The 25,913-nt window shown below is 60.5% G+C and overlaps 3 protein-coding genes across 24 annotated transcripts in view; 1 reads left to right on the plus strand and 2 right to left on the minus strand.

The window, feature by feature from the left end:
• KIF1A (kinesin family member 1A) overlaps positions 1-11,001 on the minus strand; it is a 40,658-nt gene extending 29,657 nt beyond the window's left edge. For 13 of the 20 annotated variants that reach the window (XM_065074145.1, XM_065074133.1, XM_065074134.1 and 10 more), the window contains exons 1-6: positions 10,844-11,001; positions 5,407-5,558; positions 1,291-1,367; positions 1,013-1,192; positions 452-517; positions 76-254 (exon numbers count right to left, since the gene is read on the minus strand). In XM_065074145.1, the coding sequence (XP_064930217.1) occupies positions 76-254; positions 452-517; positions 1,013-1,192; positions 1,291-1,367; positions 5,407-5,512 (608 nt within the window). In that variant the 5' untranslated portion in view covers positions 5,513-5,558; positions 10,844-11,001. The remainder of the gene's footprint in view (positions 1-75; positions 255-451; positions 518-1,012; positions 1,193-1,290; positions 1,368-5,406; positions 5,559-10,843) is intronic. The other 7 variants (XM_065074144.1, XM_065074143.1, XM_065074141.1 and 4 more) reach the window with 1 other exon arrangement.
• A 2,253-nt stretch (positions 11,002-13,254) lies between these two features.
• Positions 13,255-17,463, plus strand: AGXT (alanine--glyoxylate aminotransferase). 2 transcript variants are annotated; one of them, XM_021286378.2, is made up of 11 exons: positions 13,255-13,557; positions 13,683-13,875; positions 14,201-14,265; positions 14,343-14,443; positions 14,673-14,743; positions 15,073-15,157; positions 15,391-15,486; positions 15,729-15,798; positions 15,910-16,005; positions 16,212-16,337; positions 16,777-17,463. In XM_021286378.2, the coding sequence occupies exons 1-11, from the start codon at positions 13,261-13,263 to the stop codon at positions 16,882-16,884; spliced, it is 1,308 nt and encodes a 435-aa protein (XP_021142053.1). In that variant the 5' UTR covers positions 13,255-13,260; the 3' UTR covers positions 16,885-17,463. The 2 variants fall into 2 exon arrangements, with proteins under 2 accessions (XP_021142053.1, XP_005501594.1); XM_005501537.3 differs by having other exon boundaries at positions 13,256-13,557; positions 16,209-16,337.
• Positions 16,549-23,274, minus strand: MAB21L4 (mab-21 like 4). 2 transcript variants are annotated; one of them, XM_021286376.2, is made up of 6 exons: positions 23,088-23,274; positions 21,913-22,608; positions 20,242-20,464; positions 19,471-19,624; positions 17,867-18,223; positions 16,549-17,631 (listed from the first exon to the last, which is right to left on the minus strand). In XM_021286376.2, the coding sequence occupies exons 2-6, from the start codon at positions 22,517-22,519 to the stop codon at positions 17,539-17,541; spliced, it is 1,434 nt and encodes a 477-aa protein (XP_021142051.2). In that variant the 5' UTR covers positions 22,520-22,608; positions 23,088-23,274; the 3' UTR covers positions 16,549-17,538. The 2 variants fall into 2 exon arrangements, with proteins under 2 accessions (XP_021142051.2, XP_005501593.3); XM_005501536.3 differs by lacking the exon at positions 23,088-23,274 and having other exon boundaries at positions 21,913-22,854.
• Between the last annotated feature and the right edge of the window lie 2,639 nt (positions 23,275-25,913).

Consider the following 25,913-nt stretch of genomic DNA (forward strand, 5'->3'; position numbering starts at 1 on the left):
GGAAGTTAAGCAGGACTTCCTGTAGATGTCTGCAGGCTCTCCAAATCCTGGCTATCTCCTGCTCCCCCAACTCACCGGGCCTTGTTCCCAGAGTCCATGAGGTCTTGGATGTCATTGTAGGAGGTCACAGCCAACTTGGAAAGGTCCTCAACATATGGACCCATAAGGGGATGCTCCCTCACACGCAGGTTCCCCTTGTTCTTGGGATTCAGGAGGTCCCTCACACGCTCACAGTATATCTCCATGTAGCTCACCTAGAGCAGAGGGCACAGGCAGGGCTAGTGGCCAGCAGGATGTGGACAGGCAGCATGTAGGCAAAATCAGGCCCTGCCCACCCTTCCCACCCCACCCACAGGGATGGGACCCCCCAAAGAGAGGTCTGCACACCAGCATGGCTTGCAGAGCCAGGTGGGAGCCTGGAGCCACACTAGGCAGGCAATGGGGTGCCTACCTCCACAGAGTAGGACATGTTGTCGTTAGTTGTGTCATTGATGCGGGAGAAGAGGTCCTCACACAGCTGTGGACAGAAGAGACAGAAGGATGCTCTTGCTTGGGGTGTCCAGATCACAGGGATTTCTACCTTCTCACCCCAAAAAACAGAGCACCTGAGTGCTGGGACAGCCCCTGGGGAGTTGGCAGAACACCCCCCCGCACTGATATAGGTGGCTCAGCATCCCCAGAAACCCCCTGGTGCCCTGCTGGGCCAGTGCACAGCAGCTCTCAGCAAGCACAGCCGGTGGGGGCTCGGCACTTCAACTACTGCTACTCACAAATACCAGCTTCATGTGGCCAGACTGGAGTTCATCCCGTTTTAGAGGAGTCTGGCATGATGCTCCTTGTCCCCTCACCCTCTGGCAGGCCCTGCCAGCTCGCTGGAGCAGCAGGGCTGTGGCAGACACTGGTAAAGCCTGGCCCCGCTCCCACCTTGCTCCCCTCTTCCCTCCACGCTCCACTTTTCCTTTGGGCATCCTGCTGGGACCAGGAAACAAAGCAGCTTTTCACCAGGTGGTACCTGCGGGATGATGCCTTGCTGGTCCTTCTCCTGTTTCCCCATCATGGTGTAGGATTTTCCAGCACCCGTCTGCCCATAAGCGAAGATGCAGACATTATAGCCTTCAAAGGCATGTTGCAACATTTCTTCGCCAATGTCTCGGTACACTTGCTTCTGAGATGCATAGTTGATGTCTGCAGGCTGCATAGAGGAGGGAGACATGGAGAAGCTTTGCAAAGAGGTTCTCCTGCCTCTCCCAGCCCAGCGCTCCAGGCGGGCTCAGGCCCCCTGCTTCTTACCGTGGTGTGGGACCAGTAGGAATAGTCAAAGCTGAAGCTTTTTGGTGTCTCTTTAGGCTGCTTTGGGTTCAGGATAGCTACGGGAAACAGACGGGAACATGAGGTCACCCAGCTGCCTGTGGTATCCCCATCATCCGCATCCCACTCATGAGGGGACAAGGGTGATGGGGTTCAGTCCAAAATGGTCCTGGAAAGGAGGACCAGCACCCTCCAGCTCTGCAGATGGGTCCAGAGACCCCAGACCCCAGCAGACCCAGCAGAGGAGGCAGGTGCCACAGCCCAGTAGAGCCTGCAGCAGCCCAGGGAGCAGGGCAGAGCCTTGCCCAAAACATCCCACTGGGCACAGCACGGGGGAAACAGCTCCTTGCCTCCAGCTCCTTCCTGCTCTGGCACCTGCTGTGGCAGCTTGGCACCAGCACGGGAGAGGCACAGCCTTCCCTCAGCCAGGGAGGCCGTGCCCAAAGCGGCACACATTGGTGCTGCGGGTGAGAGCAGCTGCCATCCCATCGGGCCTCCCCCAGGCCCCTTCCAGCTCCCACCTCTCCTCCCCAGCGGAGGGTGATTAATGCGCTACACTGCCAGAGGAAACAAGAGCCTGCTTTTTCCCATCCCCTGGTGAAAAGGACGTTGCCATGGAAATTGCAGACTGCATCGCTTCTCTTCCTTGCTCACCGCTTCCCCCCACCCCCCGTAGAGCATTTACGATGGGTTTTTTCCTGAAATAACAGATGCCTCAGAAGAAACCCAAACCAGCACAGTAATCACGAGATCCAGCCACCAGCTATGTTAGGCAACATTGAAATGCCCTTGCAGGCTGGCGCAGCACAGCTCCCATGCCCACAGCCCCCAGCTGCTCCCTGCCACTGCTGGGGGCGAGGAGGCCACACAGCACCAAGGCCGACGGAGCCCCCTCCACTGGAGCCCCAACCTGCCCTGCCCCAGGGCTGGTACTTGGCCAAGGCTCACGCCCGCTCAGGATTCAAGCTGGGACCTTCCCCAGCAGCCCCAGGCATGGCACAGCCCGCTCCCCACGGGCTCGGATGTGCCAGCACATGGCATAATGAATATGGATGCTTTCTGCTCCAAATTCCTTCTCCATTGCCACAATGGATTCTCCCTCAGGAGCGACTTGCCACTTCTGTCCTGAGACCCATCCATCCCTGCCTGCAAAGGCAGCGAGGCAGCATTTGACAGGTAGGAAGGGGTGTCAGGATCCAGCCCTAACCACAAAACAGCAGCATGGTGCTGCTCAAACGCCCCTTGTCGTGGGCAGGAGCCCAGCTCCAGCAGCAAAGCGGGGCTGGGTGCTGGCTCCATGCCTGCTCTCCTGCCTGCTGGAGCCAGCATGACTCAGGTGCTCCAGATGCCTCCTGCATCCCAGGCAGACTAATTACCAAAGCCAGAGCTATTCTCTCAGGAGAAAGGGCATCTCAGTAGCTATTGCCCATCCCACAGATGCAAGTGGAGACCTGGAGGTCTGAAAGGGCACCAGGCCTTTCTGGGCAGCTCAGGCAGCCATAGGGGGTGCCCATCCCTGCCCATGCCTGGCTGGTGTGTTGAGGGCATGTGAGCAGCCATGGCAGAGAGGCAGGCACAGGGGCCATGTGAGAAATCAGGTGGAACTTCTCTGATGTCTCCTGGCGTCCACCTGGCAGCTTTGTCATGCCATCCACCCCTCCCTGCCCTCACCTCGGGTCTGTCTCTGCCCTGCAGAGGTGGCCCTTGCCAGAAGAAACTGGAGCATCACCCCACTAAAAATGAGTCCAACAGGGGTAAAAGCAGGAGCAAGCAGGATGTGGCTGCACAAGGCAGCTGTTCTGCATCCAAGTGCCAGCCCACACCGGGCACAGGGTGGAGGAGCAGCCGGGGATGGCGCCGAGCAGCTCCGGTCATCCCAGCTGCAGTCGCCCAGCTGGCCCGGGGGGCCAGGGACCAGGACACGGGGGAGAAGGGTGCACACTGAGAGCAGCAGACCTCCCACCCCAAGCTGAAACACTCTCCCCATGCCCCTTCCATTCGCATTTATTTGCCCCCACATGGCTGGATGCCACTGGTGGGTTATCCTCTCCTGTGACCAGGCATCCCACAGCTTTTGCAAAGCTGCTGCAAAAGACTCATGCTCCAACCAAAGAGGATTAAAAAAAGCAGGGGTGTAGGAGGAAGACAGACAAGAGAGGGAGGAGGAAAACATCTGGAGATGACCTTTGTCTTTGCCCTGAAGAGCCAGCGGCATGGCAGAGCATAGCAAGTGGGCAAGCACCAAGCAGGATGAAACCCAGGACCCACAAGAGAGAAAATAATAGCCGTATTTTAAGGCCTGCAGAGGCACGGCTCCAGCTGGAGAATACTAATGGCCTCGTGGGATGAAAGCCGGGATCCCTTCCTCGCTGTCCTGGTGGGAGCTGGCAGAAGAGGGGCCGGGGGTGTCAGTGCCCGGGCTGGTCCCCACGGAGGAGGGACATCAGGGAAACAAAGCGGCAGTGTTGGCAGGTGGCCGCGGTGCAGAGAGCCAAGGGGGCAGCGGCTGCAAGTCTGGGGGAAAAGGAGAGCGGAGAAGAGCTGACCCCTTCCTGCCTGGGTCCCCACTGCCCACCACGGGGCTTAATGAATTAGGCAGAACAACCTGCCCCATCCCAGTACGTGCAGGGTTCTCTGCAAATAATCCCAGGAAGGGGGAAACTTGCTCTCACTCCCCCAACACATTTATTTTTGGCTTCTATGCAAGGAGCCAGGCGACCAAGACAGTCCTGCTCTGAGGAGCTGGGAGGGGAGGGCAGCCAGCACTACCAGCATCCTCCTGCCTCCCTCAGCTGGCATGAGAAGCAGGAACAAGAGTCGCGCTGCACCTGCCCCCCAGTCCCCCAGCCAAGGGGATTAGCCGAGGGCTCGTCCATTCGTGGAGATAAACCTCGCTGTCAGCAAAAGGCTGGCCAGGGCGCTGCCCCTGCCCACAGCCCTGCCAGCCCTCCCCAGCACCAGCAGAGGACAGCCTGTGGCAGGGCGTGGGGGCAGATCGGTTTGAGCAAATGTGGCCATAGTGGAGTTGGGGGATGCCCGATGCTCTTGACTTGGGCCTGGAGCATGGCAGGTCCCCTCCAGCCGTCACAGCCAGAAGAGAAGGCTCCCCTGGTGGCACCCAGGCCCAGGCATGCGTGTAGGTCCTGCTGGGCCAGAAAGGCTCCCTCACTGTCAGGGGAGCATCCCTGTGCACCCAGGCAGGGGGAGACGCCCAGGACACCAGAGGCTGGCATATGCTGCCTCCAGACCCCCCTTCCATTCCTGCTCCCCAGGCCTAGGATGTGTAGGGGACCTGGCAAGGTCACAGAGCCGCTCTGCACCCTCGGGTGCCCTCCTCGCCCTCCCTCCCGCCGGGCTGTGGTGGCCACCTGGCAGAGCACTGCGGGGGTGGCTGGAGCCACTGCTTCACCCACTGCCACTGGTGACGCAGGAAGCCCCAGGCAGGCAGGCAGGGAGGGAGTTATTTCAGATGTTGTCCCATCCGCAGGCTTCCAGAGCCAAAAAGGAGGGATTCAGCTGCCTTTCCCACCCCATACTTCCAGTAGCCATTATTTAAGGAGGGGCGAATGCTGGATGGGCTGGTACGGGACAGGAAGCCCCAAGCCCCCATGCTACATCCCCGCCTCCCCAAGCACGCCGTTCCCTCTGCAAATCCCACTCCTGCCTCTCCATCCTGACGATGCAGTGGCTCCAAGCCCCACAGAAGCCAGCATGGGTCCCTGCGCGGTCCCTGGCCAGGCAGTGCTGTCAGGAGCCACGTGCATGGCTCCCACACCTGGGCAGGTGACCACAGGTCGGGCACCCTTGGCTCCACATCCACGCACCAGCATTTCCAGGCTCTCCTGATACTTCCTCCCCATCCCCCGGGGATGCTGCCCAAGGGCTCGATGTCACATAGATCCCGCTGCTGAAGTGGCTGCATTCCCCCGTAGGAAAGGCGACATCCCCCCCAGATTCCCTCCTCCAGTCAATGGCAGGTGCTACGGGCATTTGCAACAAAGATCCTGGCAGCCCAGTGCTCACTGCCGCAGCCAGACAACGTGCGCTCCTCCCCAGGCAGCCTTCCCAAGCCCCTCTGCTCCTGACACCGGCACTCACTGGTGGTGCTTCCCGACATCTGGATAATGCATTTGGATTCCCGGCTCATCTCCCGGGAGTTGAAGGGCCGGACGCGCACCGCAACCTTCACGGATGCTCCCGCCATCGCGCCGGCCAGAGGTGGGTCCTGCTAGCGGGGAGCAGTGGCTGTCCTGCAAGGAGGGAAGAAAAGGGGGTTAGGAAAGCTTGCATCCCAATCCCCATCTCACGGCTACGACGGAAAAATGAACAGAAAGCCTGTGCAGTGAAAACTCCTGGGAAGACCTTTGCCCAAAAAGATGATGTTTTTTTTCATCCCTCAATCTGCCCACGTTTTGCCTGTCCTGCCTCCCCCTTGTATCTTGGGTCAGAACCCCCTGCTTGGTCCCAGGGAAGCATGCAGAGCCTCTATCACCCTGCAGCATCACTCGCTGGGCACCCACAGCAGGGGACAGGGCCACGCAAGCACTGTCAGTATCAGCATGACCCCTGAGGAGCAGTTTTTCCATCCCGGGGTGCAGAGGGCACCGAGCAGGTAGCCTCTCACTTGCAAGCAAGCCCACAACCCCCTGCCCATTGCTCAAGCTTCCTGCCTCTGCTCCAGCCCCAGCAGAGCAGGGACTGGGCAGCAGGACTGGGTAGAGGAGGGGTGGAAAACTATGGCATTCATGCTGAGAAAGGAGGCGGCTGTTGATCACAACTGCTGGTATTTGCCTCTCATTCAGCTCCCAGCAAAAGGAGAAGCGCAGCGTCAGCAGGAGCAGCACCAGCCAGCAAGTCAGTGGCGATCGCATTCAGCTCAAGCTCCCAGCTCATGTTCATTTTTCCACTCCTTTTGCTGATATATTATTAATCACAAACCTTCACAACACAAAACAAACAGCTCTCTAATGTCTCCCCAGAACAGCTGCCCATGCCATCATTAGTGTCTAGGCTCTCTGCAGCCAGTCCAACCTTTCCCAAGCCCCAATTAAGCCTCACTAGTTGGCCAGAAAACAATGCTGGGGTCCTTCCCTCGACTGCTGGTCCTTCAATATCAGCCCTGAGGACATCCCCTTCCTGCCTTTTAACATCCCCTCTCCTGCCGGTCCCCTGCTCCCTGCCTGCCCATGCTGAGCCTGCCAGTGGAAGAGGAGCTGAGCACCCGCAACACAGGCAGGCACTGGCTCCTCTGGCATCCCTGCCTGCGGGACTCCAGCTATGGTGTTTGCAAACGCCCTGGGAGGTTTTGAGCTTGGCCTTTGCCAGTGGGATGCTCACTGTGGGAGGAAGGTGATCAGGAGCGAGCAATGGCATAGCTCTGGCTACACGGACCATGACCCAAACGAAGTGGAGCAGTAACGGGTCCTCAACATGAGATGGGTTTTCCCATGGTGGAAATGAAAAATACAAATGAATTTGTGGAAAAGGAGGAAAAAACAAAAGCAACACAACAAAAAAGAAAAAATAAATCCACAGAATGTAAAGTGTCCCAAGAGAAGGGAATGGCTTCAAAACTAAGGTTTGACAGCAATGGTTTCATTTCTAAAGGGAGTGGGAGGAAAACCAATATATGCTCTACCCAAAAACAGGTATATTCATGGCACAGTGGAGAAATGCGCAGCCAGAAAGTATTCTAAGCTTGGTGCTGTCTTTCAAAAGCACTTCACCTGTTTTAAAAGTGAGCTTGCATCCCTGACAGCAGGAGGACAAATGTTCTCCCACTAGAGTTCCCAAACCTTCCTCTTACCACCCTGCGGAGATGGCTCCAGAGCTCCCACAATTAGAGTTGAACCCTTAAATCCCACCAGCTCCACAGTTCAAGCATTTGGTCTCAGGCTTTCTTGAGCATGAATTATTTCAAATGGGCATTTAACACCACCATTGAGTCCCTGAGCCAGCGAGCAGGCCAACCAGCCTCTGTCTTCTCCACTCTGCTGCTTTCTCAGATGGGGGAGAAAGGAAATATTAAACAGGACTCCTTGCCAAAGGCAAATGTAAAAGTTGGTTTTCCCACAAAAGGGCAGGATATATTCCTCGGTGGAAGAGCTGTATCCTCACAAGGCCACTGGCTTGAGCTGCTCCACCCTGTGATACTGCTGGCGCTCGGGGACAATGGATCCACCGCTGGGCTAAACCCCAAGCAGGACCTGACAACTGACCGTGTCAAATGCTTCCCTGTCTTCCCAATGCCTGGCAGTCTCCAGCTCTCAGGGCTGCACAGAGGTCGGCCAGGTCCACAGGCTCGCACCTCGTGGCACAGCCCTCAGCAAGAGCCACAGGCATGGCACACCCACCACCAACCATCACTTCCTGCAAAGAAGCGCCAGTTTCTCTTCCGTCCCACTTTTCCACGCACCTCATCTTTCTGTGTGCCCTCCATGGATGGCTGTCTGCCCTCCTCTGCCAGGAGTGCCCCCCACACCAGCACCCCCCACAGACAGCCCTTGCTGGCTGTGAGAAGCCCCCTCCTCCCCAGCAGAACCTTTCCTCTCTCCCCGCCAACCCCATGCTCACATCCCAGTGTATTCCCAGCAAGCCATCCAGCTTGCCCAGCCAGCAGCACAGGCTCCTCTCCCTGTCTGTATTCCCTGCTGCAGAGCCACAATCTTGGCTCCATTTTCTGTCTCCATCCATTTCCTTCAGCTTCCTCGGTTGGCAACGCCCCGCTTCCCTCCTGCCGCTCTGCAGCTCTCCAGTCCCGTCTCTGCCACAGTGACACAGGGACCCCAGACCCCACGGCCCCCTGGGGAACGCTGACAAGCCCCCGGCCCAGCTCCTTCCCCTGACTCTTTACTTTCCCACCTCGGACATGGGGAGGAATTCAGCCCGCAGCCCACGTAACGTGGTAGCACTGCCAGCCGTCACCAGCCACGGGCGCTCAGCATCCCGCAGAGAGGGGCCATGCTGCAGCAGGCAGGCCGCAGGCTGGGGCAGGCAGCCGGAGCCCAGCCAGGTCACTCTGCCCGGGAACAGTCAGCCACTGCCTGCTTAATCCGCCATCGAGAGAAATTCAATAACCCGCTATCAGCCTTTCACCGAGAGTCGGCCAGGACCGCGGCCCCAGGGCCACCGTGCACACAAGGGAGTCAGCAGAGGAGGACAGCAGACTCCCTTGGGCCATGGTGCCAGCAGGCTCATACAGACCTGACCCCCAGCTCTGCAAGGCATCTCTTCCCCCTTCATCCTGCTGCTCTCTGCCCATCCCTACCAGCACACCCGCCAGCGCTCGATGATGATCGAAAGGCCTAGAGAGTGATGATTAACTGGATCAGCTAAGATTAATTGGGTAGAGATTAGCTAACAAGAGCTCTCTTAAATACGGGGCTACCGACTGGCAGCTACCCTGCCACTGCCGAGAGGTGACCAATGGGCCAGGGAGCATCGTCCCCAAGTGTCACCTGCAGTGAACTCTTCCCCTAAGGATGCTGCAGGTGCACTGGGTGCTGCAGGACACGGGGGTTCAAGTGATGCTAACATGGGTTGGTATGGCCAGGATGTCCCATTTCCTGTCCCCAGCACGGGGCAGGAGCTGCCTTGCCAGGGCTGCAGGCAGCTGTGGCAGATGAAGAGCTGCTTGCGCTGAGGGAAATCCGAGGTGAGTTTCTCCTTTTGTCTGCCTGCATCCCCACATCACCTCAGCAGCGAGGGCGGACACCCCGTCTGGCTGCGTCTCCTGAGCCATGGTGCTTCCAGCTGCCAACAGACTTTGTTTTAATAAGCCCTTCCCCTGCACCCCTTGTTGGGGCCCCCCGGCTCCATCTGACACTGTGGGACTCTGCCGTCCCTCTGGGGACAACGGGGACAGTGGGGGACCCTAGGGGCAGCTGGCCCAGATGACGCAGCACCATTGGCGCCTGCCAGCTGAGCCCAGGGCTGCTCCCCACTCGCCTCCCGCTCCACACAGGGCGATGGGCTGTGACGGTGCAGTTTTTCCCAGAGCAGCACCCGTGAGTGTGGAAGCAGCTCAGAGGACAGCCTAGGGCAGAGGCAGGGCCCCCCCATCCCCAGCTGAAAGCCCGGCCCTCACTTCCCTGGCACCATTAGGGGCACTGTGCCTCCTCGCCCCGATGGGGGACATGGCTTCAGAGCAGCGTTTTTGGCTCACTGAGAATATAAATGCAGATTAAATTTGCAGGTAGCAAATTTAAGGTCCTGGATGAGGGGGTTTGCTGCTGCAAAGGCAAGTCACCTCACACTCTGCCACCCATTCCCTTCATCCTGTCTTCTGCACACTAAAACCCCCAGTCGGGGGAAAGCCACACGGAAAAGGCAACGAGCTCTGTCAGGTTACTGGTATGGCTGAGCACAGAGGGGTGGGCAGCTGGGGCTGGGGAGGTAACACCAGGTCTCCCCCTGCCCCGGGTTGCGGCGCTGCAGGTCTGCCCACATGCAGGGAGGTGGGGGGGTGGTGGCATCTGTGCCAGCGTCAGCTGCCACCTCCCAGACAAAATGGAGGTCAGCAGCGTGTGGGGATGGCACAGCCCACCACACCTCAGGCTGTACCCGCGGGGTGGGTTCTGCTGCCCCCCAGCTCTGTGACACTGATGCCACCTGCCAAGGGGCTGCTCTGGGTACTGCGGTGGGGAAGGATGGCCGTGGGGTGCCAGGGGAGATGTTCGGCTGGCTCCTTGTCCTTCCTGAGCCTCACAGCCAAAGCGTGGGACCTGAGCAGGCAGGAGACCCCAGCACAGAGGGGGTCTGCAGGGTCTGGGGGAGGGGACGAGGAGGAGGAGAACAATGGGGCAGGTGCAGGGCTGCTCCCTGGGAGTCAGGGTGGCCAAGTGCAGGGCTCTACACCAGACCCTCCACCCAGGGACCACTCCCTCCTCCAGCCAGAAGCCATTGGTGCTGACTGGCAGTAACACGGCTGCCCTTGCCCAGCTGCCCCCAGGCACAAGGTCAGTAGCTGCAGCTCGTCCTTGTGGGGCAAGCGAGAGTCTCAGCCTTGCTGCGCCTTCACCAGCCACTGCCCTGCGGTGAGAGCCCCAGCCGAGGCACCCACTGCTCCCTTCAGCACCGTTGTTGACTCTGAAGCATAATGATGATGGCGCAAGATGGGTCAGCTTCACGGCCAAAGCCACCTGCCCCGGCGGACAGAGTCCGTGTGCCCCCTCCCACGGGCTGCGGCGACGGCATCTTCCCCACCCAACCCAGGCTGGAGCCAGAGCCGCCGAAGGGTCGCCCCATGCCCAGACAGGCGCCCCCCGGCGGGATCTTTCTGGAAGCCGGGGTGGCACCCACCAGCCCCCACCCGGCCCCCTCCCCCGCCCCTCGGGGCGCCCCGCAAAATGGCTGCCAGACGCAGCCCCCCGCCCCGCCGGACCCCCAGTGGGGCAGGTCCCGCGTCCCCCCGCCACGCCTCGCCGAGCCCCCGGCCCCGCCTCGGGCAGCGCCCGGGGATGGCACCCGTGTTGCCGCAGCCTCGCCCGGGCGCGCCGGGGCTTCCCCGTCCCGCACGGTGCTCGCCCGCCCCTACCTGTGCCCGTGCCCGGTTCGGCGGGCCGCAGCGCTCAGCCGTGGGCGGAGGGCGCCGGCATAAGGCCGAACCGCGCGGTGTGATGCGATGCGGTGCCGGCGGCGATGCCGGTGCCGGTGCGGGTGGTGGCAGCCCCGCCCCTGCGGTCCCCGCCCCGCCCCGCGCGCTGGTTGGCCGCCGCCACCGCCCGGGAGAAAGGGGGGGACCGGGGGGGCGCGAGCGGGGATGGAGCGGTGACGTCAGCGCACCCCCCCACCTCGGTCTGCGCTGCGGAACCGCCGCAAGGGCGCGGGCCGGGGCGGGGCCCCGCGTCACCGGGCAACCGTCGCCCGGCAACTGTCGCCTGGCAACGCCCCCCCATCCCCGGTTTCCCCGGTTTCCCCCGGCGCGGTACCCCGGCCCCTCCCGCACGCTGTGACCCCTCCAGGGCTTCCCGCCGGCCCCGGGCTCCAGCTCCCGGCGCTCAGCATCCACCTCACTCACACACGGCAGCTGCTGCACCCCCCGGGCAGCCGAGGCCCGAGCGCCGCAGCTCCAGGGCTGCACAGCCAGCTCCCGGTCCATCTGCACCAGGGAATTTAGACCCAGCACAGAAAGAAGATTATGCCTTTGCCACCAGATGTTTCCAGCAGCGCGTCCTCCCTCCCCCTCCGCACCAACCACAAGGCCATGTGTCCCCTCCCTGCCTCAGTCTTCCCCCGAAATGTTCCTGGAGCACAGGCAGCTCAGAGGTCATCATGCACCCACCTGCCACAGTGGTGCTGGGTCTCCAGCAGGTTTCAGTGATGCTCTCCTGACGGTTTCAGTGATGCTGTGAGCATCCTGCAGCAATCCCAGCAAAGGGCAGTCAGCTCAGCCAGAGGAGCACACGACTGAGGCACAGGATGAAGGGGCTGGCTTGGCACCTCTGGGGACACCAGGACTTCTTGTCCTCACTTTGGTAGATAATGACCAGGCAGCAGCACACAGGCTAACTATGGTTTCCCTCATCCATGTGGTATCTGTCAGAGATGACCATCCAAGCTGCCTAGGCACAAATGTTCTTGGCCCCACATGCCGTCCTGAAATGGCTTCAGCTCCAGCCATCGATGCCAGGTCTGCCAGGGGAGACTTTCCACCCCATAACCATCACTGTGCCCTTGTGGCCAGGAAGGCCAATGGTACCTGGGGTGGGTTAGAAGGGGGTGGTCAGTAGGTCAGAGAGGTTCTCCTGCCCCTCTGCTCTGCCCTGGGGAGACCACACCTGGAATCTTGTGTCCAGTTGTGGCCCCTCAGTTCCAGCAGGACAGGGAACTGCTGGAGAGAGTCCAGCGCAGCCACCAAGATGCTGAAGGGAGTGGAGCATCTCCCGTGTGAGGAAAGGCTGAGGGAGCTGGGGCTCTGGAGCTGGACAAGAGGAGACTGAGGGGTGACTCATTCCTGGGGATCAATATGGAAAGGGGGAGTGTCAGGAGGATGGAGCCAGGCTCTTCTGGGTGACAGCCAGTGACAGGACAAGGGGCAATGGGTGCAAACTGGAACACAGGAGGTTCCACTTGAATATGAGAAGAAACTTGTTCCCGGTGAGGGTGGCAGAGCCTGGCCCAGGCTGCCCAGGGGGGTTGTGGAGTCTCCTTCTCTGCAGACATTCCAACCCGCCTGGACACCTTCCTGTGTAACCTCATCTGGGTGTTCCTGCTCCATGGGGATCACAGAATCAGCCTAAAGCTTTTCTCACTAAGTGGCTCCTCTGGCCAGGGACCTGCAACTGGACCTGCCAGGAGCTGGCAGCAGGCAGCTCATTCACATTTCAGGGTGTGAATGGCAGAGAACGTGTCAGAGGATGGACATGATTCAGTGGACACCGGCACACAGGGCAGGTGACAGGCACAGCATATTGAACGTGTGGCCTGTGGCATCATCAGGATGAGCTGTGATGGCCGTGAGCCAGGCTGAGCCCGCAGAGCACAGCTCGCTGTGGCAAGCGCTGCACCCGTGTCCCACCCCATGGCTCTGCCCTTGTGCAAACCGTACTGATGGCCAGCCTCCTCCAGGTGGCTGTCAGTTGGCCAGATGTTCTTCCATAAGGCAAGTCCCTGGCCAGGGAGACCTGGCCAACAAGAGCTTTGTGCTGCTGGGACCAGTCCCAGCACAACCATGGCACAGGAGCTTTGTGACCAAGAGCAGGGACCTCACCTGCTGGGATGGTGTTGGGAACCATCAACCATGGTGTCCTTGGAGCCATGGGGACGGAATCTGTGTGGGTGCTTGCCAGTCCCAGAGGCTGGCGTGCCTGGGGAGCAACCCCCTCAGCACTAGCAAAGGGGATCCCTCAAAATGAGGGGGCTGAGACAGCAGGGACAGTTCTGGTGGCACATTAACCAGATAAGGAGGCGGCCAAGGGCAGAGTCCAGGCAGCAGGGCAAGCACTGAGCCACATGGTCAGGGTCCACGGGGACACTGGACACTGCTGGCACGGGATGCACTGCGCTGCGGTGCTGGGTGCTGCACAGGCAACCTCCACTGCTCCTCTCCTCCGTGCTCAGCTCCTGGGGGCGGCAAGGCACACCATGGCCACCAACCTGCTCCACGTGCCGAAACCCCAGGGGCTGCTTCGGCCCCTGGTTGTGCCAGAGAGGCTGCTGCTCGGGCCAGGGCCCAGCAATGTGCCCCCCCGCATCCTGGCTGCAGGTGGCCGGCAGCTCCTGGGCCACATGCACCCCGAGGTGCTGCAGGTGAGCTGCCCTGGCCCAGCCTTCCTCCTCCGCCCTCTTCCCCCTCACCCCCCACGAGGGGCTGGGACAGCTCTGCCTGGGCAAAGAGGGCAATAGCGGTGCTAGCTGGGCCCCTGCTGCCGCAGGTGATGGATGAGATCAAGGCGGGCATTCAGTATGCCTTCCAGACACAAAACCGGTTGACCCTGGCCATCAGCGGCACCGGCCACTGTGCCATGGAAGCTGCCCTCCTCAACCTCCTGGAGCATGGTGACACTGCGCTGGTGGCTGTCAACGGCATCTGGGGACAACGCGCTGCCGACATTGCCAGGAGGTTGGGTATGCCGGGGACAGCCAGATGGCAATGGTGGGGCTTGAGGGGGGGATGCCAGAATGTGACCCTTGACTTGCTGCCCCCATCCTGGTGGCAGTGACTGGTGACACAACTTCTGCAGCTAGAGAGAGCTCCAGATTTTTTCCAGGGTGACTTCTCTCCACTTACAGTGGTTTATGGCTTTTCCACCGGGCAAACTCACAGGAGGCCAGACCCTTGTGGGTGGCTGCGCTCCTGGTTCATGCATGAGTGATTCCCCCTTGGCGCAGGTGGCTGCCCAGGGAGACCCATGCCCAAACCTCACTCTCCCTCTGCCCAAACCCCTCTCAGGAGCCGTTGTCCGCGAGCTGTGGAAGCCCCCGGGCGAGTACTTCACCCCACAGGACATCGAGGAGGTGAGTGCTGGCCACAGTGCAGGGCAGTGGGTGTGAGACACCCCAGGAGCCATCACCTTCCCCTCTGTTCCACGCAGGGCCTGGTGCGGCACAAGCCCTTGGTGCTCTTCATCACCCATGGCGAATCCTCAACGGGAGTGCTGCAGCCACTGGAGGGGCTGGGCGAGCTGTGCCACCGGTCAGTGCACAGCAGGCACCTGCAGGTGCTGGTGGTACCCCAAGGTCACCGCTAGGGACTGGGACATGGGGACTTGCATGCCTGGGCTCTCCTCTGCCTCTGTTGTGCTGCAAGTGGTTGGTGGCAGTGAGACACACGACCTTGGTGTGACCAGGTTGCCAGAGCTGGAGGAAGCGAGGTGGCAGGAGGAGGTGGCAGGGACACCAGGCTGAGCTCTGTTCTCCCACAGGCATGGTTGCCTGCTACTTGTGGACGCGGTGGCATCACTCGGGGGAGCCCCTATCTTCATGGACCAGCAGGGTGAGAGCCACAGCGCCATCACAGACACCCAGGGGACAAGGGGGCTTTACACCTGGGCCAATGAGGGAGGGCAGTGGGATCAGCCCCACCACCCACATTTCGGGTTGGCAGCACTAGAAACTGGTCTAGCTGCACCCAGAGAGCCTAATTCCTGCAGGGCACCATCAGCAGCACCAGGGTGTCCCCTAAAGCTGGCCAAACACAAGCAGGACCCACAGCATGTGCCACCCTGTGCTTCCCATTTGCTGCTTGCAGCTGGGCTAGGGAGGCTCAGTGTGTCCTCTACTCAGAACCCCAGTTCTTAAGGAGCTTCCTCTCCTCTCGGGCAGAGATCGACGTCCTATACTCGGGGTCTCAGAAAGTCCTCAACGCCCCCCCTGGCAGCGCGCCCATCTCATTCAGCGAGCGAGCCAGGTAAGGGCAGCCAAGTCCCACTATGGGGAAAAGACAATGGGGCTGGGGGAGGCTGTCACCCCACCCCCCGGCTTTGCCAGCTCTCTGCTCCTGCCCCACTCTGGGGAGCTCACCCAGCAGCAGCTCTATGGGGTTGGAGCCCAACCAGTCCCTGGGCAGCGATGGGCACTGGAGCCAAGCTTGGCACTTTTTTTGGGTGGACCCAACTCCACCCCTGCACTCTACTTCTCCAGGGAGAAGATACTGAGGAGGAAGACGCAGCCTTTGTCCTTCTACCTGGATATGGGCTGGCTGGCAAACTACTGGGGCTGCGATGGTGAGCCACGAAGGTGAGGGCCGGCTGTCCCAGGACACATGGATGCAGTTGCCCCCTCTGCAGCCTTCACCCTGTTTCGGGGCCTGCCCACCCTGCGGTGCTCAGGCCCTGTCTCCCCATTGCCCTGCTGGCTGGTCACAAAGAGGCCCTGGGGAATTTGCAACCCCTCTGCACTGGCTGCAGGGGGGGCAGCACACCGCACCCCATCGCTGCGACCTCTGCCAAATGCACCCAGCTGCCCCTTGGGTTTTGCAGGTACCACCACACAGCACCAATCAACAGCTTCTTCAGCCTGCGTGAAGGCTTGGCCATGCTGGCGGAGCTGGTGAGCGGTGCCGACCAGGCAGGGGGGCACCAGCAGTGCTGGTGGGGCTTGGGGGAGTGGTGGGTGCCAGGAGGTTGCAGGGACCTTCTGTGTCCTCCTCTCTGCCCACAGGGTCTGGAGAGCTCGTGGGAACGCCACCGGGCCAACTGTGCCCAGCTGTGCCAGGGTTTGCGGGACTTGGGGCTTGAGCTCTTCGTGAAGGAGGAGGTGGGTGTGGGGCGAGCCCACCACCATGGTGAGGGCAGGGTGAGGACATGGCTGTGTGTGGCTGGAGATGGGCTTGGGTGAGTTTTGATGCTGCAGAAAAAACTCAACCCCAAGTGATACTCTCTTGGCAGGGTGACAGGCTCACCAGGGGACACAGCCACAGGCAGGAAGCTGCATATTTACCCCGTTTCTCTCTTCCCCAGAAGGCAAGACTTCCCACCATCACCACTGTCAGGGTGCCCAAGGGCTACGACTGGAAGGAGATCACAGCCTTTCTCATGGAGAACCATGCCATCGAGATCGCCGGGGGCCTGGGCCCCTCAGCGGGCAAGGTGGGCAGCATCTTCCCCCTCCAGCAGCCCCTGGCTGTGCACCAAAGGCAACTGCAGCCACATCCATCAGTAGCACATCCCATTATTAACTTGGTGCTCTCTCACTGCAAACAGCAAACACACACTGGATGCAGCCCATCACCTGCAGCAACGCATAGCGGCTCCTAACCACACACAACTGATGAATGTAATTGAATAACCGCACACATAATTAGCAGAGTGACACATCTTTTGGGGAACCATGTGTTAAACAGGAGCAAGCAGGGAGTTGGGCACATGCATTCACGCCTGGCTGTACACGTGGCCACTCCTCACACACCCCCTGCTCTATGCCGGAGCCTGCACTCTGCCACTGGCCACTCTGCCCAGAGGGAGATGGTGCTGAGGCACAGCCGCAAAGGTGGGTGCTGCAGGGAGATGCTTGCCCTTGTCCTCTCAGGTCCTGCGAATCGGCCTCATGGGCTGCAACTCAACCAGCAGCAACGTGGACCGTGTGCTGCATGGCCTGCGAGACGCCCTCAGACACTGCCACCGCAGCCGGCTGTGAGCACCCCTGCAAAGGGGGTGTCCAGACGAGGTAGCGTGGCACTGCCCCCTTGCCTGGCTGCAGGGAGCTGGCACACAGAGTGGCTGTGCCACCTCCCTGGAGTGCTGGCAGGAAACACTGCGACACCCAGCAACCCAAGCCAGAGGAGGAAAGAGATGTGGAGGTGAGGGCTGCAGCTCAGCAGACGTGGGACATGACTCACAAACCCTTCTCCCTGTCCCCACACAAGGTCACTCCTCACCCTGATGGCCTGCCCCCCCAGCTGCTCCCTTACCCCTGCCCCCAGGGCATGGCACTCCACTGTAAGCTGACACAAGGGCTGGATGCAGAATCCGACTGCAGGTCCCTTCCTTTCCCTTCCCACCACTATCACCCTTGGCCATCCCCGCACCAGCCCCCAGCTGTGCAGGACACCAGCCATCCCCCCCTGATTAGGTACCCTGGTATGAAACATCCACCCCAGTACCCAGCTCTACCAGGGGAGCTGAGAGGCTGTCCATCCTCACCCAGCTGCAGCAGATGTGCACTTGCCCCCCCCACTACCATCTTCCCTCAATAAAGCAACATGGCAGTATGCTGTCCCCTGGTCCTGTAGCTTGCCTTGCACCCCCTCGAGTTTTGAGGCACCTGGATGGGGTGGCAGTGCGGTCCTGCTCAGCTTTGCTGGAGGATTTCTTGCTGGATCTTGGAGAGGAGCTGGGACATTGCTGAGTGGCGCACGCCATCCTGGATCCGGTACACCTGGAACTAAGCAGAGGCAGACGGGGAGTGAGGGGAGAGGGGTCCAGCTCTGCTCGAGCCCCACACCCCAGCATCGCCTGTTGCCCATTGGTGTTGGACAGCACATGCCCATGGCTCACAAGGGCCATGAGGGCTCTGGAGGGCAAATTCCAGCACATCCTGAGCTGCCTGGCCCTGGTGGTTTCTGGCACTGCTGCGGTCTGCCTCACGAGACCAGCTGAGCATCTCTGGTCCCAGTTACCTGGCTGAGCAGGATGTCAAAATAGGCTGTGTCCCAGTAGGACCCATCCTTGGCAGGGAGCTGTAAGAGGGCTTGAGTTCTGGGGTCTGCCTTCCAGCTCTCGGTGTGCACGGGGAGGTCAAAATGGAAGTGGAGAAAGCGTTGGGGGTCCCAGGCAAAGCTTTCCACTTTGGGGTAGAGGGAGGTGAAGTCTGGGTGATCTCCTTGGAAGAGGTTCTCCTCCGGGTACAGGAAGTGGGGCAGGCGCTGGGTGGCCAGGCAGCGGAGGAGGATCACCAACAGCCTGTAGACCGAGCCTTCCAGGTCCTGCCAGTCCTCTGGGGAGGGGAAAAACTCCGTGCTCCACAGTAGCACCATCTGTGGGGAGGGAGTGGAGTGTGTAGGATCAGACACTTGCTGCAAAGGCTGTGCCTCCACAGCCTGCATGTCACTGCACAACTACCCGTGGGGCTGAGCCCCACTGCCATCACGTCCTCAGCAGCCTAGGACTGCACAGGTGCTCAGAGCTGCTGCTTCGGCTGCTGATGGTGTGGCCAATGCCCCACCACTCCTCAGTTTTGGTGTGGCCAATGCCCACACCCCACCTTTGCTTCACTCCCCAAAGAGCTCCCATCTCAGCTCCAAGGCAGGTCCCAGCTCTGCAGCAGCTTCAAAACAACATGTCCAAGCTTTCCACATAGCAATAGTAAAAATCCTTGCTTGTGGTTTCCATCAGCCGTTGGAAAGGCAGGTGAAACCCCAGCAACTGCCATGCCAGCTTCTTCAGCACTGTGCTGGCTAACAGCCCAGCATGGATGCCTTTAGGTGACATGGTGTAATAGGCATTGCACACAGTGGGCTGGAGCAGACAGTGCTTTTGTGAAGGACAGATGCCCTTTAAAAAAAAAAAAAAAAAAGAGAAAGAAAAATCAAAGAAAGCAACATAAAGCAAAACCCACAGGATCTGCGGTTACTTGGAGCTCGAGCTGCTCTCTCAGCAGAAGACAGCCTGGCCTCTTTCTCCACCCCAGCCTGGAGAGCTGCCACATGGCAGCACCCACCTGGGTTGTGCCACCAGGTGCTGTCCCCGGCATGGCCCCCTTCCCAGCCGACATCACCAGCTGGCATGGGTCCAGAGTGCTGGAAACAGGTTGGGTAGGGAGAGAAGGAGGATTTTTCTCAGAGGAAACACCACCCTCAGCCCTGCACTGGCACCTCCCAGCCTGCCAGGGCACAGGACAACGGGTGGCACGGCAAGCACAGCAGTGCAATCCCCAGCATGGCCCCTGCAGACACCAGCAGCCGGTGCCTGGGGATGCCTGGCACGTTGGCACAGAGTCCCAGCTCTTAATGCTCAGGGTGTTTAAGGCTGGAGGTTGCTGGTTCAATCCAGCAAGTGCCCACTGTTTGCCAAGAAGAAGGACCTAGCCCCTCTGATCATGTTCGGCAGCATTTGTCCTTCCCAGACACAGCCATGGGCTGGTGCTTCCCAAAGCACTGTAGGCACTTGGGTTTGTTGTTTGGGATCTTCTTCCAGCAGTGACTTGGCCAGGGTGGCATGCAGGGAAGCAGCCTTGGCTCTGCCTGCCCCAGGAATCGCTGTCCCACCAGCAGAACCTACATACCTTCAGGTGCTTGAAGGTAAGACCACCTTTCCCACCCTCCTCTCCCCAGTCTTGGCTGCGTATCTGATTGAGTACGCGAAGGCTGTCCAGACGAGGTCCCTTCAGCATGTCCACTGCCTGGAGCAGCTTCAGGATGGGAAGGTGCGAGGAGGATCTGGTGAGAGAAAGTGGGTTCCAGTGACAAGGAGGATGGATATGCAGCAGTGCCAGTGGGGTTGTAGTTCCCTACATGCAGCAGAGAGGGCTGCAGGCTGCCCTGGAGGGGAGGCTGGATGGGACCACAAGGAGTGGCCAAGCATCTGGCTGGACCACGTTGTGCCCAAAATAAGCCTGAGCTGGTCCAGCTGGATGCTCAGCCCCTCCTTGGGGCTGGGTGGCTGAGCTGGCAGGAAGGATGCATGTCATGCAGTCCCACTCCCTCCCACAGCCCGCCTGGGGAGGCACCTTGTCACCATGCTGCTGCCAGGTGCCCGGGCTCGCTCCTGAAGTGGAGCAGGGATCTGAGAGCTGCCATGTGGCCAGGGTTCAATCTGATAGCTGCTTCTTCAGTTGCATTCCTCTCCCGCTCCCTGAGCTGCCCGAAATTTGGCTGAGGTTTTTCCTCCAGCACAGGGAGGCAGGTTTGAGCACCACGAGGGAGTGACTTCACCCACCGGTTGACATGTCCCTCCACTTTCCCATCCCCTTTTTGCCTACACCCAGCAGTGATGCCAGCCAGGTGGGATCCCCAGGGCAGGGTTGCCCCACTGTGTGTGCAGAGGAGCTGCTCACCTCCAGCAGTGGGGAGAGGCCGGGACAAAGTGGGCCTCTTGGGTGGCCTTCCGGAGGCTGCCTGCAGGGAAGCCCCTGTCACTCAGCCGCCCCTTGAGCCGCAGCGGCTCCTGCCACTTCCTCACCACAGGGACAATGTCAAAGCGAATAGTCTTCCAGCCGCCGCAGATCAGCAGCGAGAGCTCCATAGCATCTTCCCGCAAATTTTCAGCGCTGAGATCACCTAGGTGTGGAGGGTTTGGCCACGATTAGGGGTTCACCACAGCCAGTCCCACAAGCCGAACCAGGTATGTGTCACAACGCCCATGGGCACGTCCCACCCCACTCAACTCATCCCCTTTCAATGCTGCGGTTCCCTGTCGAAAGCCGCTCTCCAAGCACTGCTGGGGTGATTTTCAGGAAGGAGCATCGCTCCAGCCAGGGCCAGAGCCAGGTCAGGGCTGTGTGCACTGCAGGAAGCCTCGAGCGGCTGAGCAGGGCCATACTACTGGATGGCTGAACGGTGCCAAGAAAAACAACATGATCCAAGAGGAATGGACCAGGAAAGGTCTCAGGTTGTGGGGGCAGAGGAAGATGAAGGCCTCTGGTTTGGCTGGGGAGGAAGGAGGGAATGGTGGGCTTGCTGGGGCTTGGTTAAGAGACTTTCAGACCTGCTGGTCCTCTCACATCACCTTTCCATCAGGGCTGAGATTTACTTTAAAAAGCACCTTTGGAGATGGAAATGCATGAAGAAGCTGCCAGGACCCCTACAGGCATTCCCAGGGTCCTTTCCCCATCCTGTCATTCCCAGGAACGTTGCTTCTAGCTGAGGCCTGTGTGTGCGCAGTGTCAGACCCACGCCCAAGGGGCCTGGTCCAGACCTGATGTGCCTCCAGCTCACCCTCCAAACTGCCTCCTCCAGAGTGAAGGACACTCAGAGGCCAGAAGAGATGGGGGGAACACAGTTAGGGTGAGCCAAGTATGTCAAGTCCCTGAGTGAACCCTTCCTGGGGACTCACAACAGAATCCCAGAGTGTCAGGGGCTGGAAGGGCCCTGGAAAGCTCATCCAGTGCAATCCCCCCATGGAGCAGGAACACCCAGATGAGGTTACACAGGAAGGTGTCCAGGCGGGTTGGAATGTCTGCAGAGAAGGAGACTCCACAACCTCCCTGGGCAGCCTGGGCCAGGCTCTGACACCCTCACTGAGAAGAAGTTTCTTCTCATATTTAAGTAGAACCTTCTGCATTCCAGTTTGTACCCATTGCCCCTTGTCCTGTCAGTGGTTGTCACCAAGAAGAGCTCCTCAGTCTCCTCTTCTCCAAGCTCCAGAGCCCCACCTCCCTCAGCCTTTCCTCACATGGGAGATGCTCCACTCCCTTCAGCGTCTTCACCCAGAGGAGTGGGTGAACCCCATGTGGACCTGCCACCCACCATGGAGGCTGCCATCAGCCCAGGGTGAAGATGCCTGAGGATGACCCTGATGCTGTGGGATGGCAGCGAGTGGTTTGCATCTCCCCTTCCTTAGCTGAGGGCAAAGCCTGTCCTAGCACATGGAAGGGCGCTGACTCGCCGGTGCAGCCTTTGGGCCATAGGGACACAGGCACCAGCCCGCTTGCGCAGGGAGCGGCACCCAGCTGGGCTCCCCAGCCGCACTGCGGGCAGCTGGGGCAGTGCCCTGCTGGCATACGCACCTGGCTGCAGCAGGAAGCGACGCTGGCACTGCACGATGGCCGAAACAAGAAGCTCTTTCAGGTGCTGGAGGACTTTGCCTGGAGCCAGGCACCGCGCACCACCACCCAACTTCATCACACCCACAGTGCTGGTCCAGTCCTCCAAGTCGGTCCGTGGAGAGGGCACTTCCAAATAGCAGGTGCCCAGCCCTGAATGGTTCCTGGCTGGGGAGTCCCCAGGCTGGCACGCCAGCACCCGCAGGGCATCGCCATCGATCCGCAGGGGAACCTCCACGGTGACAGCATCCTCAGAGGAACAGAGAACAAACTCGAAGGCTTCCAGGTTCCTGGCATAGTCCACAAGGAAGCGGGGCTCCAGGGCATGCACACCTTCCAGCAGGGTCAGCAGGATGTCCTCAGCCCTCTGGAAATGCTCCAGCCGCTGCCTCTCACGGGACACGATCACGCTGAGGCAGCTGTGCCAGTGGGAAGCGCTGGCTGCCATGGCAGCCCTGCAGCCATCCCAAGCCTGCTGCAAGCAGAAGTGAAAATATGTGGGCAGGGCAGGCAGGGCTGGGAGCCGCGCAGAGTGGGTGGAGGGAAGCTGCAGCTGGGCGTCAACAAGCATCGCTGGGCAAGAGCCAGGGAGAGGTGTCAGGAGCACCGTGTCCCCAAGGGCAGACCCAGGGCAGGGGACCAGGTCACACCGCGGCTCTCCTGTCAACCCAGAAAGATGACAAGGGATGCTCAACCAGCTGGTCACACCAGGACAATGCTGCAGTCCCCTGCGCCGCTCCCAGCGCCAGGGCTGCGTGCCGGCAGTGTCACCTCACAGCCAGCGCCAGAGGAAGGGGAACCACCGCCCTCCAGCCCCGCCTTAGCTCAGCTCGGCAGGCACAGCTGCCTGGGACTGCCGGGGCAGGTCTGCTCCCGGCTTGTGCTGCGCCCACGGGAGCTGGGAGCAGGATCCCGTACCTGGCCACGCTGCGGGGCTGTGGGCGGGCTGTGGGACACCACACCCGCCGTGCAGGTGCTCGGCTCAACCCGCACCTCCACCAAGCTCAGGCTCAAGCCAGCCAGAAGCGCGCAGGCCGCGCTGTCCCCCTCCGCCCGAAGCGCGCAGCTGCGGTCGCCATGGCGCCGGCGCGCCCACCCCCCTCCCGCTCCCCGGCGGCATGGCTGTCTGGTGACAGTACCGTTCGCCACGGGGAGACCAGCAAACCGGCGCTTTCAGCCCCAAAACCTCTGGGCAGCGGGGCGGGAGAGGCCCGTGTCGGCAGGGGCGGCGTCCCTCAGCCTGGCTGTTGCCGGGAGGAGCAGATGCTGTGGAGGTGAGGGCTCCGTTTTGGGCCCGTGCTCCCGTCCGAGTGGTATCTCTGCCTCCTTCTGCCTCCCGAGAGCTGCCTGGGACAGGCTTGGCCGCTGGGCTGCCCCCAGTTAGGACAGCTCCAGCCACAACAGGGCAGAGCCTGCTGTTGTTTTTGCACAGCCTTTCTGGCTGTACCCTCATACCTGACCTCAGTCCTCCAGCATCTCCCACAGATCCTACAGAGGGGCAAAGCCCTCGCAGGGGCAGCTTCCCCAGTTTCATGGACTCTGTGCCACAGCTCTTAATAGTTCCAGCCCATAGCAGAAAGCGAGGCTCTCCTAGCAGGACAGCACAGTCCAGTGGTCCCAGGCTTCCCTACAAACCATTCCAGTCCTTGGTCAGAGCAATGAAGGGGGGGCCGGAGACATCATGGCAGTGGGACCCCATGAGGGAAGGGGAGTCACAGCCAAGCGTGGGGCCTTGGCACCGGGGAGGGGAGAGAGACCCACGGGGCTCACAGCTGGTTCTCCCACCTCCTGTGGCTCAGGCTCTGCATGGCCCTTTTATACAGCCCAAGTGAGCCCCTTGGGGTTGCTTCCAGTTTGTCCCCATGCCTCTTTCAGTCCCGAGTAGCTGAGGTGCCACCATCCAGGCAGGGGTGTGTCGCTCATGGCGATCTGTCCTTCCACCAGCTGAGCTCCAGGGAGCCAAGGCTGCTTTCCAGAAGGGGGCAGGGTCAGAACTTGAACCTGCAGAGCATGCTCATGCACCTGGTGTATGAGCCACAGAGCTGAGCCGGAGCCTGCACCAGGCTCTTCACTGCTCGGAGGCTGAGTATGCCCAGGGTTGTGAAGCCCCAGCCAGATTTTAGAATCCCAACAGTGGGCTCTCTGTCTCCTCATCCAAGCCCTACACTCCTGGTTTCACCCCACCTGAGCGGGAAGCCCTCAGTCCCCCACAGTGACTACTGTCCCTGCCAGGGCTACATGTCCAGGTCAGCCTTGCTGTCCCCCATCATGCAGGGAGGACAAGCTGGCTGGTGTCTTCGTGAGGAGCCAAAAGCAGCAGGACTCCCTGCTGCCAAAGCAGATCTCCTGGGGGCTTCACGCTCCCCAACAGAGGGAGCTGGGCTCATCCTGGAGGATGTTGAGCCCAAGCCAGGCAGGAGAGACAACCACTCCAGGACCCAGTGTATGGAAGAGAGGACAGAGAGCTGCAGGCCATGCTTTCCTTGGCATGGTGCAGCATGGCTCCCTGCTGGCAGGGTTGCTGCCTGCCTTAGGAGCATCACTTTGTCACAGATTGTGTCCCTGTTGTGGCAGCAGCCGTGTGAGTCCTTCAGGCAGTGACTGGCAGGGACACTGGTGGAGGCCCTGGGGGTGATGCAGGAGCTGTAAGCGGGAGCAATGCCATTGGAAGGTCAGGCTCATCAGGGTGGGGAGGCGGGTCAGTTCCCCTGGGCAGCTTGGTGCTGGTGGGGGAGCGGTAGCCCCCTTGGCAGGGTGCTGGCTGATCCCGCAGCACAACCCTAGCATCCTGCTGCCATCACTGCCGGAGCACTGCTTCTAGGAGAAGTGAGTGCCAAGTGAACCCCCCAGGCTTTGTCACCTGCACTTGCCGGACCTCTGGGTGCCACTGTTGAGAGGTGGATGCTGCAAAATGCTGCCCTCTGCCCCTTCCCACAGGCTGGGCCCTTCCCTGTTCCCTTTCCTATTTTTCCTTTCCTCTTTCCCCATCCTCCTTCTCCTTCTCTTTTTCCCCTTCCCTTTCCCCTCTCTCCCTTCCCCTTCCCCTTCACTCTTCCCCTTCCTCTTCCCCTTGCCTTTCCCCTCCCTCCTTCCTCTTTCCCTTTCCTTCTTCACCCTTTCTCTTTCTCCTTTCCCATTCCCTTTTCCAGTTCTTCCTTTCCCCTTTCCCATTCTCCCTTTCCCTTTCCTTTTCCTTTCCCTTTCAATTTCCTTTTTCCCTTCCCTTTCCTTTTCCCTTTCCCATTCTTCCTTTCCCTTTCCCTTTCTTCCTGCCCTGTCCCCCAGGCAAGGCCCCAGGAGAAGCCCTGGGGGAGCAGTTACCCCCACAGGCAGCAGCCCTGCTGCAGGCATGGCAGGAGGAGGAAGAGCTGGCCAGGGAGAGGTGCCGGCTGGCAGCACAGCTGGTGACGCAGCTGGTGACTCATCTGGGATGAGTGGGAGCAGCTGGAGACCCCCTGGGATGGGGGGCAGCTGGGGGCAGGGGGTGCTGGGATGCAGAGGAGGGTCCTTCTCAAAGCAGGGGGACAGTCACCAAGGCCATGCAGGCAGCTCGGGGGTGGGCATGGCCCTGCCTGTACTTTGTCTGCTGGGGGGAGGTTGCTCAACACTGTGACCTTTACCTGGGGGCAGTGGAGTGTGTGGCCGCCCCGTGCCCGCAGGCATCCCTCCGGGCACCAGAGGGGGCAAAGGCAGATGCCACCAAGCAGGAGGGAAAGGGGCTGGTGCAGGTAGGGGCGGTGAGGCTGTGTCCCAGGGAAGCAGCAGAAGCTCTGTGCAGAGCATGGGAGGGTTGGGCCCTGCGCTGGGCTGTGCCCTGTGTGCGGGCGAGTGGCGCCACCTGGCACGGCACAGGGCTGGGCGTTCAGGGCAGCGCCAGAATGACAAACCATACCTGGTGGTAGTCTCAAACACAGCACGTCACCGCTGGAGGCAAGACATGGGAACATTTCCTGGCAAGAAGGTCC

The sequence above is a fragment of the Columba livia genome, chromosome 9 (assembly GCF_036013475.1).
Source record: "Columba livia isolate bColLiv1 breed racing homer chromosome 9, bColLiv1.pat.W.v2, whole genome shotgun sequence".
Classification (NCBI taxonomy): Eukaryota; Metazoa; Chordata; class Aves; order Columbiformes; family Columbidae; genus Columba; species Columba livia.

Bases quoted from the DNA above. Each gene is read 5' to 3' on its own strand.
- MAB21L4 (XM_021286376.2), bottom strand. From the start codon at position 22,519: ATGCTTGTTGACGCCCAGCTGCAGCTTCCCTCCACCCACTCTGCGCGG. The intron at 20,465-21,912 runs GTGCGTATGCCA...CTCCACACCTAG, and splicing joins TCGCTTCCTGCTGCAGCCAG to GTGATCTCAGCGCTGAAAAT. The intron at 17,632-17,866 runs GTAACTGGGACC...GCCTCTGCTTAG, and splicing joins TTGACATCCTGCTCAGCCAG to TTCCAGGTGTACCGGATCCA.
- AGXT (XM_005501537.3), top strand. From the start codon at position 13,261: ATGGTCAGGGTCCACGGGGACACTGGACACTGCTGGCACGGGATGCAC. The intron at 13,876-14,200 runs GTATGCCGGGGA...AACCCCTCTCAG, and splicing joins CGACATTGCCAGGAGGTTGG to GAGCCGTTGTCCGCGAGCTG. The intron at 14,744-15,072 runs GTGAGAGCCACA...CCTCTCGGGCAG, and splicing joins TATCTTCATGGACCAGCAGG to AGATCGACGTCCTATACTCG.